The sequence below is a fragment of the Ahaetulla prasina genome, chromosome 2, assembly GCF_028640845.1.
Source record: "Ahaetulla prasina isolate Xishuangbanna chromosome 2, ASM2864084v1, whole genome shotgun sequence".
Taxonomy (NCBI): Eukaryota; Metazoa; Chordata; class Lepidosauria; order Squamata; family Colubridae; genus Ahaetulla; species Ahaetulla prasina.
Window position 1 is genome coordinate 201638542 of NC_080540.1, and position 11608 is coordinate 201650149.

General features: G+C 39.0%; 1 protein-coding gene across 2 annotated transcripts in view; it reads right to left on the minus strand.

The window, feature by feature from the left end:
• DGKQ (diacylglycerol kinase theta) overlaps nucleotides 1-10384 on the minus strand; it is a 104175-nt gene extending 93791 nt beyond the window's left edge. For both annotated transcript variants that reach the window (XM_058166937.1, XM_058166936.1), the window contains exon 1: nucleotides 9810-10384. In XM_058166937.1, coding sequence (XP_058022920.1) covers nucleotides 9810-10131 — 322 coding nt within the window. In that variant the 5' untranslated portion in view covers nucleotides 10132-10384. The remainder of the gene's footprint in view (nucleotides 1-9809) is intronic.
• Nucleotides 10385-11608: the final 1224 nt, after the last annotated feature.

Sequence of the window (11608 nt, forward strand, 5' to 3'; positions counted from 1 at the left end):
CGAACCGGGGGCAACCCACCACTGCTACAGAAGCAGTAGAACATGACAAATGTCTCAGAAGTGACTGTCCCTAGTTTCTTGAGCTGTAAAAGTGAGGAGGAAGAAATGTATTTTCAGACTTGCAAAATTCTTTACTGTAGCTTTGCAACAAAGATACTGTTAGTACTCATGGTTAGTGATTCTTGTCTGGAGTATTTCTCAGGGCTGATACCTTCTCACTGTACTTTTAAAAATAATATTTATTGAATTTCCAAAAGTTAAAATACACAATACAAAAAAAAAGCACAATACACAAAAACAAATAAAATAAAATAAAATAAAATAAAACACACAAACGCGTCAAAATTACATTACTCATAAAGCTTTTCTTATATCAGTATCTCTTATCCTATTTAACCTCTATATACAGATTCTACTTCTAAGTATCTCTATAAACCAATGTTCTTATTTAAATTATTTTAACCTCTATTCAGAATTCAGTCTCATGACAAAAATCTCTCTTAAATTTTATGCTTACTCTCCAGCCACTGTACATTTAGGAGATTTCAGCATCCAGTGCAAGTCAAAGTGTTGTGGTTAATTGAGAACCAGAAATGTTTTCTCTTCCAGGAGTCAGTGCATTTTTAGGTCTGTCTTTCCCAGTGTACTTCCTCTGCCCTGGGTATCAAATTTTATTCGACTTTTTAAACCATGGATCTACATGATCTGACCTGAACCAGCTAGATAACATTCCTGGATTTGATACAGGTAGTCCTTGACTTATGACCATAATTGAGCCAGGAGTAAGTCATTGCGGTTGTTAAGTGAGGCATGACCAGACCAACTGTTTGGGCATTTTTTTGCTGTGGTCATTAAGCAAAGGAGATTAAGCAAAGAAAAGATGTTGAGAAAAGATGTTGAGACTCTAGAAGGAGTGCAGAGAAGAGCAACAAAGATGATTAGGGGACTGGAGGCTAAAACATATGAAGAACGGTTTCAGGAATTCGGTATGTCTAGTTTAATGAAAAGAAGGACTAGGGGAGACATGATAGCAGTGTTCCAACATCTCAGGGGTTGCCACAAAGAAGAGGGAGTCAAACTATTCTCCAAAGCACCTGAGGGTAGAACAAGAAGCAATGGGTAGAAACTAACCAAGGAGAGAAGCAACTTAGAACTAAGGAGAAATTTCCTGACAGTTAGAACAATTAATCAGTGGAACAACTTGCCTGCAGAAGTTGCGAATGCTCCAACACTGGAAATTTTTAAGAAAATGTTGGATAACCATTTGTCTGAAATGGTATAGGGTTTCCTGCCTGGGCAGGGGGTTGGACTAGAAGGCCTCCAAGGTCGCTTCCAACTCTGTTGTTGTTGTTGTTGTTGTTGTTGTTGTTGTTGTTATTATTATTATTATTATTATTAAACAAATCAATTTTCCGGAGGGAGGGAGGGAGGGAGGGAGAGAGAGAGAAAGAGAGAGAAACCAGAATAACTTTTATTTATTGGATTTGTATTTAACATTGTACAGGACGATTAAATGAAGATTTAGTTGAATCTACCTTGATGGTTAAAAAAAAGCCTGACTCCTAGTTAACAGATGGTTCCTATTCAAGTCATTTCCCTTGGCGGCAATTCAGAAATGGCTTGCCATTGCAAGATACCAAAAAATGAGGCAATGTTAAATGAGTATCAGAGAAGTTCTGCCTTAATAGTAGAATTGCCAGTAACTAAAATAAATCAAGCCCAACGTAACACAATGCTATGCAAGAGTTCTAGTCCTACAGGACAGCATGTCAAGTATGGCAAAAGTGATGCAAAAGGGAGAAAAGGAATCTGCAAACAAAGATACAAAACTTTCCAAGAATAGAAATCTGATACAAATCAAGAAAATGTCAGAAATGAAGACTCTCCCTCCAAGTCTTTTTCAACTTGACACTCTCCAGATATGCAGAAATTACAACTCTTAGAATTCATAGCCAACACTGCTAAGAATAGAATTAGAATAGAATAGAATTTTTTATTGGCCAAGTGTGATTGGACACACAAGGAATTTGTCTTGGTGCATATGCTCTCAGTGTACATAAAAGAAAAGATACGTTCATCAAGGTACAACATTTACAACACAATTGATGATCAATATATCAATATAAATCATAAGGACTGCCAGCAACAAGTTATAGTCATACAGTCATAAGTGGAAAGAGATTGGTGATGGGAACTATGAGAAGATTAATAGTAGTGCAGATTCAGTAAATAGTCTGACAGTGTTGAGGGAATTATTTGTTTAGCAGAGTGATGGCCTTCGGGAAAAAACTGTTCTTGTGTCTAGTTGTTCTGGTGTGCAGTGCTCTGTAGCGTCGTTTTGAGGGTAGGAGTTGAAACAGTTTATGTCCAGGATGCGAGGGATCTAAGAAAAGCTACTCCAAACCACTATATGGTGAATCAGAAACAAGCAGTAGCACACTTTAGACTTAGTCAGTCATTCTTTTATTGTACATAAGCACAAGAGTTTCTGATATAAATTAATGACAGGTGAATTGTGCCACTGGGTCCTAATACAGCATGTTATTTTTTTTTCCTGGATCTCAAATTACATTTTTTTAAAAATCAAAGCTTCTTTTTTCTTTAATACAACTTTCTTCTTTTAAAATGGTTAGTTTTATATAGTTTTTAATGTGGCACTGTATGTTGTTTTCAGAAGCTACCCAGAGTTACCTATAAGATGGGTAGCTTACAAAAATTTAAAATAAATAAATATAATAATCATAGTTCCATTTTTGATCAGAGTTCTGTAATGAGTATTGTATATATATTGTAACAATGAAAGAAGATGGTTACTATCAACTCAAACATTATTAAATCCTAATTAAAACAGACATTAAGGAAAGGATGAATTTACACATAAAAAGAGATGTAACCTCTTCCATGGTTAAGAGATGGAAACATTAGAGGTCACATCTAATACAGATGACACTGAGATCTATCACCAAGACTATCACCGAGAAGGCTGAATTATTGTCTCCCTATTTGTTTCAGAATATTCTATATTTAATCATATTTTTAAATGACAGTGGTGATGATAGTTCTAATATAGGTGAGAAAGTTTTCAGATAGTTAATCTGAAATTAATAGTCTGAAAACTTTAAAATTATGTAAATAGGAAAAAAGGTTATGGTGATAAATAGAACATCACTAGTTGCGGGGACATTATTCAGAATATTTTATTAGAATGTTCTCAAAGAAAGAACATGCTTCCATTTTTTTAATGTACTCCACGTATCAAGCTAAATAAAAGGAATTTAAAAATGCATCTGAGAACCTCAGTCATATAGTACAAAGCACTACATTGCCACAGAACATATTAATACTGAAATTTCTTTTTTTTTTTTTTAATTCAAAAAGTTTTACAAAAATTTTTTTCCCCCTTTCCCCTCCTCCCCTCCTTCGCAACCCCTCCCCGACTTCCCGGAACGAGCACAAGGTATAGTTAAAAATAAAACAAACATATGCTTAAAAATTTTCGTCCCAACTTAATTATACCCCTACAATCATCAATTCCTAACTTCCCCCAAAAGCAATCAAAAATAATACATCATAATCATTCAAAAACAGTCTGATAACTCTTAGTCTGATATCTACGTTGAATATAGTCAATCCATTTTTTCCATTCCTTTAAGTATCTTTCTTGCGTATTGTCTTTCAAAAAGGCTGATATCTTCGCCATCTCAGCCAAATTGGCAACTTTCAATATCCATTCTTCTATTGTTGGTACTTCTTTTTTCTTCCAATATTGTCCTATTAGTAATCTTGCTGCAGTTATTAGATTTAAAATCAATTTAGTCTCAATTACTGTACAATCCGTAATAATTCCCAACAAGAAAAATTGCGGCAGGAACTTTATCTTCTTTTTCAGAACATTTTGTAAAATCCACCAAATTTTTATCCAAAAGGCCTTTATGTCCTTACAAGTCCACCAAATGTGAAAATATGTAGCGTCATCACAATTACATCTCCAACATTTTGCTTGCATTTCTGGATACATACGATAATTTTTAGGATCTAGATGCCATCTATAAAACATTTTATAAAAATTTTCCTCAGATTCTGTGCCTCATGAATTTAACATTTCTAACCCAAATTTTTCCCACGTTTCCAATAATATTGGCTCCTGAAAATTTTGTGCCCACTTTATCATACAGTCCTTTACCAAGTCCCTTTCAGAATCTATTTCAAGTAACACATTATACAATCTCTTTATATGCTCCTGAGACTGATTTCTAATTTGCTTTACCAAATTTCCCTCGTTCTGCTCTATACCAATTTTCTGATCTCCCTTCCATCTAGCACGTAGTTGCTCATATTGAAACCAAGTATAATTTTTCCCTTCCTCTCTTAATACTTGCAGAGATTTTAACTGCAAATTACCTCTTTCAGTATACAAAAGATCTTTATATGTAATCATTTCCTGATTCTGTTCTATGTTTATATTTTCTACTGTATGTCTAGGACTTGCCCATATAGGAACCTTATAATTTAGTTTATAAGAGTATTTTTCCAAACACATGAAGGGCATTTCTTAGCACATGATTTTTAAAGGCCTTATCCACTTTTTTGTCATAAATTAAATATGCATGCCACCCATATAGCAAATCATAACCTTCTATTTTCAAAATTCTGTCCTCTGTTAAATTAAACCAATCACTTATTGCAGAGAGGGCAGCTGCTTCATAATATAATTTAAAATTAGGCATTTTAAACCTCCCTTTCCGAGAATCTTGAATTATTTTCATTTTAACCCTAGCTTTTTTACCTTCCCATATAAATTTGTTAATTCCCTTCTGCCATTCCTCAAGATTCTTATCTTTCTTAATTATTGGTATCATCTGAAAGAGGAATAAAAATCTAGGTAAAACATTCATTTTAATAGCAGCAATTCTCCCCAGCAAAGATAATTGCAATTTTTTCCGAACAATCAACTCCTTCTGAACTTTTTGCCATAAAACCTCATAGTTATTCTTATACAATTTCACATTTGACGACGTAATATAAACCCCTAAGTACTTAACCTTCTTTACAATTTCAAATCCTGTTACTTCCTCTAGTTTTTCTTTCTGTTGTCTGGCCATATTTTTTATTATCACTTTTGTCTTTTTCTGATTTACCTTAAACCCTGAGACATTCCCATATTGATCAATTATTTCCAACAAAGATTTACTAGAATTTATAGGGTTTGTTAAAGTAATCACCAAATCATCTGCAAAATACTGAAATTTCTTGACTAATTCATGGCACAGCATTTTAGTAGTTACTACTAAGGAGCAGAGTATAAGAAAGCAAAGTACTAAATCAATTATTTTCATTATATGATATTAGAGTCCTCTTGGCCTACTGCTGGCATTTAGTTAAACTTCCTCTTCTGCCAATAATATATTGTTCAATTATTTATAAAAAAATATGCTATGCCAACTTCTGCTTCTTATGTATTTGAATAAGTCCTTACTTCTTTCTTGTTATACAACAAAAAGGTAAAGAAACAATAGTCACTTGGATACTAGCTTTAAGTTTCTTCAAAAGCTGATGCAAGAGAATTATTCTTCCATTCATGCATACTCCATGTTATTGCTCAACTATCCAGCAATATAGCAAATTACTCACATTCTCTACTTCCTTACCTGGCTTACACACCCCATTGTGTGTTTACGCAACCGGGCTATGAGCAAAGCTTAATCATGATGCCAGGACTTAAAATACAGTGAATTAGCCTTCTTGATGTGACCTTCCTGTTCTAGTCCATCTTAAAATGTATGTATCATCAGTAATTACAAAAGATCAATACGGTACATCAAGAAAGTTCAATCATAATATCTACGCACAAAGAACAAACAGCTGCTTCCTTCCAGAGCCATAAAAATAGGGGAAGGAAGGAAGCAGCACAGCAGAGAAATATACAGCCTCAAAACTTCAGATAGGCTCCATGTGCCTGAAAGATAACTTCCCTTCAGAATTACATGAATGAAAACAAGGCACGCAAAGTCAAGATCAACATGTTATCCCATGGTGTCCTCATGCTTCCCTTACTTTAGGGAGAATGAATCAAATGTATTTAAATCAGGGGTGTCCAAACTTGGCAACTTTAAGACTTGTGGACTTCAGCTCCCAGAATTCCTTAGCCAGCAACTGGGAGGCTGAGGAATTCTGGGAGTTGAAGTCCACAAGTCTTAAAGTTGCCAAGTTTGGACACCCTTGATTTAAAGGAACCTCTTCCACTAACCTCAACTACCATACTGAAGCATCCTCTGAGTAGACCGCCCCCCCAAGGGTGCACTAATAGTTAAGAGAAACAAGCAAAGTAACCTGAAATAAAGATACCAAAACTTCAAAGAACACATCAAATAGGACTAAAAATACAGGTCGTTCTCGACTTTGTTTAGTGACCATTCAAAGTTACAACAGCACTGAAAAATGCAACATGATTTTTTTTTCACCTTTGCAGCATCCCCATGATCATGTGATCAAAATTCAGACGCTTGGCAACTGATTCATATTTATGACTATTGCAATGTCCCAAGATCATCTGATCACCTTTTGTGACCTTCTGACAAGCAAAGTCAATGGTAAAGCCAGTTTCACTTAACAACCAGGTTACTAACGTAACAACTGTAGTGACTGAATGAATCTGGCTTCTCCATTGACTTTGCTTGTCAGAAGATCAAAAAAGCTGATCATGTGACCCCAGGACACTGCAACCGCCATAACTAACTTAACAACTGTAGTGATTCACTTAACAACTCTGGCCAGAAAAGTCGTAAAATGGGGCAAAATTCACTTAACAAATGTTTCACTTAACAACAGAAATTTTGAAGTCAATTGTGATCGTAATTTGAGGAGTACCTGTATGCCTCTGTAAAAAAAAACCATCACTATAAAAAAAATTAAATATGTCTTCAGAATACAAAACTTAAATACATTTTCAGAATACATCTTCATAATTTGTCCCCAAAATAAATATAGGGAGATTAAGGTAAACAACTGATACATTACAACCAATGCAGTTCATTATTGTGGACATAACAACACACTCTAATCAACAGCGGAAAACAAAAGCACATATCCCCACATTGTTTATCCTACAATTCCTGGAATTTTTAGGCAACACATGATTGGATTCAGTTAGCATTTGGGAGGGACATGGACATACTCTACAAATGGGTTTGGTAACCCATTTACAGTCATCCCATAACTGGTGTAATTTTATCTATCATTTGACTAAGCCTTCCAAGTGTTTATGTATAGGAAATATTCTTCAACTCTGGCATTGGTTGAATTAAGTTGAAGTTGTAATGGGAGCCCAGAGTCCCTCCCACCAAGAAGAATCCCAAAAATGTATTTATTTATTTATTTATTTATTTAATTAAACTTTTATACCGCCCTTCTCCCGAAGGACTCAGGGATGTACAGCCTACATTAAAACAATTAATATACACACTAAAAGAACAATTAAAAAACTTATTCAATAAAGGCCGAAATTAAAACCTTAGATAGGTATCTTAGATGGACATTAAGGCCTCAGTCCACATGGACTGAAAGCTAATGTTACCAGCATATATACCAATAAAGCAAGGAATATGATTGGGCATGTCATAAATGGTTTTGACATGAGGATTTTTATTCCTTCCCCTTAAATAAATAATATTCTCTGAATTAATGACCTACCAGTCTCCAAGAATTAAAAGTACCAAACAGAGAAAGTGTAATTGCAATTCCAAGTAAAACTGAGGTTACTAAATAGGATTACCAGACTTCCTCTAGAAAAAGGCAATGATAATTAGAGATCCCAAGGATTAAATCTTACTACGGGTACAGAGCTATTGATCTATGTGCAAGAGATCAAGAAGAAAACTGACAACTGGAATTCTTTAATTCTTTATTGGCCAAGTATGATTGGACACACAAGGAATTTGTCTCCAGTGCATAAACTCTCAGTTCTTAAATAATACATTTATATACTCTGCACAAGTTTTTCAAATGCATTCATGCACTCTCACAATCCCTATAACAAAAATAAACAATATTTATTCACTTTAACTGATTCTCTAATATCCATTTTTAAAAAAAGGAACCTGCTTTCATTAATAACATTCCAGGGGTAACTAAAAAGAGATTCATCCAAATGTTCGCCATAAGAATTGCCCACTTACAAGCCTGGTCATATCAGCTATCGATAACAGCAGATTTTAAGATATCAAGTCTCTATAAATAGCTGCTACCTCCTCTGAAATAATTGATCAAGTACAAATCTGGCTTTAAAACAGCCCTTTGTTCCATATTTGATTGATCCTCAAATTTATGTTAAGGAAAGGAGATAAACGTTTGTATCTCAAGTTTTGTTCTGCAATGTGTGCAACATCCCAATAGGCTTTTCAAATTCAGAGGCTAGTCCTCATCATAAAATCTTGGTTTCCTTTCGAGAAATCCTTGGTGCTGGACAATGGATAAAAATCAACCATAGTAAAGCTGTTTATGCCTGCCCACAGAGGGAAAAAAACAAGGAGAAAAAAATTCATCTCTTGTGTTGCTATGTACATGACAGTTCCACTGTCTAATGCTCAACCATAGTGTGAGAGAAAGTCCATTTTATCTGTGATGTAAAGAAGGGCAGGGGAGCATTTCCCCAGGATAAAAATGAAGAGATAAGAAAATTTCAGCCTTTCAGACAAGCCGCTATTAAGTCCCAGAAACTTTATCAGTAGAACACTGACAGAATTGCCCTGTATCTGCATCATTTACAATTCATGAAGCTTTCCTTTTTCCTAACATATTTTTATCTGCTAATAACCTGTCCATTTCGCAGAGCCATTTCAGAAAGGGGGGAAAAAACCTAGTTTGGCAAATAAACAAGAGGAAGTCTTTTGCATTTGCTGTTCCAGTGGGGAAAGCTTTTGCGTACAAAGATGAAGTGATAGAAAAACTTTTTCCAACGAATGTGCGCCAGGCATCCATTAAAGTGAAGGGATGCTTCCCTCCCCCCACAGTTGAAAAAAAAATATCTCCAAACACACAAAAAAATGGACAAATTTAAAAGAGAAACGCTTTGCACTTCTTAGACAGACAGCCTTACTTGGTAGAAAGAAGATCAAGAAAACATCAGCTGCTGGATATTTCTCAGCATAAGACAACCTCAGAAATGGGGTGCAGAGGGAGGAGGGAGAAAGCTATAACATCCACAAGCAGGATAGCAAGTAGACAAACGCAAACCCCACAAAATACACCGCTAAGATTTTCAACTCCTGCAGAACTCTCCACCATGCAAGATAGCTTGCGTTCCATGTTGCCCCATGAGAAGAAATGGGGCCGATTGATTAATTATTGATCGATCGGATCGATTGATTTTTGCCTCCATTAAACCCCAGTGTATTTTTCAAGAGTCCCAGTTGGGTGAAACGAATTCATCCCTGGGTTTTTTACTTTGTTGTTGTTAGTTGCGATAACTAACCCCAATTGATAAGGTCCTTAAAGATATTGCGCAGCTTAAAAGGGGAAACCTTCCCGCGGCAACTCTTCTTAAGAGGCAGAGTCGGCTGGGCAAATAAAGAGATGGAGTGGCGGGCATCCCTAACGGGGAGAGCAAGCTTCCTTTGGGCCGAAGTCAGAAGGGGGGGGGGGGTTGGGGTTGAAAGTGGGGGGGGGGAGCCGAAAATGACACGCATTCTCCCCCTTGGGCGCTTTCTCCCCCACCCGCGGAAGTGGCGAGACCGGCCGTCCTACACTGCTCCCCACCACCACCCGCGTCACAAACCCGCCACGCACCCTTTCTCCTGCAGGGCAGCACTTACCTTCGCAGAGGTAGCCCGCCAACCCCCAGATGAAGTCGGTGCAATAGTGACAGAAAGTGGGCTTGGTGAGGGTGACCCTCTTGAAGCAGTGGCCGGGCGGGCTGCCCCGAGCCGTCGGCGGGGGCGGCTGCTGCTTGGGGGAGGCAGGCGGCGTCTGGTGTTGGTGCTGGTGCTGGTGGTGTTGCTGCAGCGAAGTCGAAGAGGACGACGATGACGACGGCGTGGGCAGCGAGTGGCTCTTGCCCCCTCTGGCCATCAGCGGGCTGGACGAGGGGCTGGAGCCGCGGCTGCCTCCCACCACGGAACGGGCTCCTTCTGCCATGCTCAGGCGGCAATTGTTGCCGGCGTTCCCGGATAGCGCAGTCTCCCGCTCTTCTTTGGGAGAAGGCGGCTTTCCCCCCCCCCTACACCTCTTTTCCAAGCGGACGCCGGGCGCTTTGCTTGTTCTCTCGCTCCCTCTTTTTCTTTTTGCTCCCTGCTCCGGGGACGCGCCGCCAGCGGCAACAGCAGCAGCGGCGGCGGCGGCGGCGGCTCTTAAGCGAGACTTCCGCCGCGCTTGCCAGGCAAGCCAGAGAGAACGGCGGGCCGTGGGCGAAGAGAAGGAGGAGGAGGAGGAGGAGGAAACAGACGGAGGGAAAGGGAGGGAGGGAGGGAGGGACGCAGAGGGCGGCGCTTGGCGGCGCCGACGGCAGCTACCCGGCCTTCGCCTCAAGGCCGCCTCCTGTCGGGCTGGCCGCGAGCGAGCCGGAGTCTGAGGAAAAGGTGAGAAGGGCGCCGACGCCTCGAGCCTTGAATGGCAGCGGGGCACCCGGGTTGCCGGCCTTTTTTTGCCCGTCTCTCGGGGGGGGGGGATATCAGACCTTCAGCTCTGGATGCGGCACCGACGTCTCTTAGATTATCGGTCGGAAGCGCTGATCGGACAAGTGGCGGCGTCCACCTGCCTCTCTTGCCCACCCTTAGAACCAGTGGTGGGATTCAAGTAATTTAACAACCGGTTCTCTGCCCTAATGATTTCTTCCAGCAACCAGTTTGCCAAACTGCTCAGAAAGTTAACAACCGGTTCTCCCGAAGTGGTGCGAACTGGCTGAATCCCACCACTGCTTAGAACTTAAAATAAGTTAATTATCGTTACTTTCAATGCAGGCTAATCGGCATACATTTACAATGAAATTTCGTTGCCTACAGCTCTCAGAGGGTCACCACCTTTAATATGCACTATATAAAACATGACACAATCAATCAGTAAATACCTGCATATACAGTGGTGGGATTCAAGTAATTTAACAACCGGTTCTCTGCCCTAATTATTTCTTCCAACAACCAGTTTGCCAAACTGCTCAGAAAGTTAACAACTGGTTCTCCCGAAGTGGTGCCAACTGCGCATATACCCACATATATTACACGACACAGAGAAACAAGACAGTCGATTTCGGAGGTATACATGTAGGTGGTGAGAAAAACGAATCTTGGGAGTTTACCGGAAGGATTTGGGCATATAAGGAAAGCGATGAGGGCACTTCGGCTGAAAGAGTCACACATAACTCTTGGCCGACATCTACTCTACTACTGTAGTCGTCAGGATTTTTTCCAGGTCAGGTATAATAGCCCTAATACCAGTAGTCCTCGTTTTACGACCACAGTTGAGCCCCAAATTTATGTTGCTGAGTGAAACATTGATTAAGTGAGTTTTGCCCCATTTTACAAGCTTTCTTGCCACAGTTGTTAAGTGAATCATTGCAATTGTTATGTTAGTAACACGGTTGTTAAAGGAATCTGGCTTCCTCATTGACTTTGCTTGT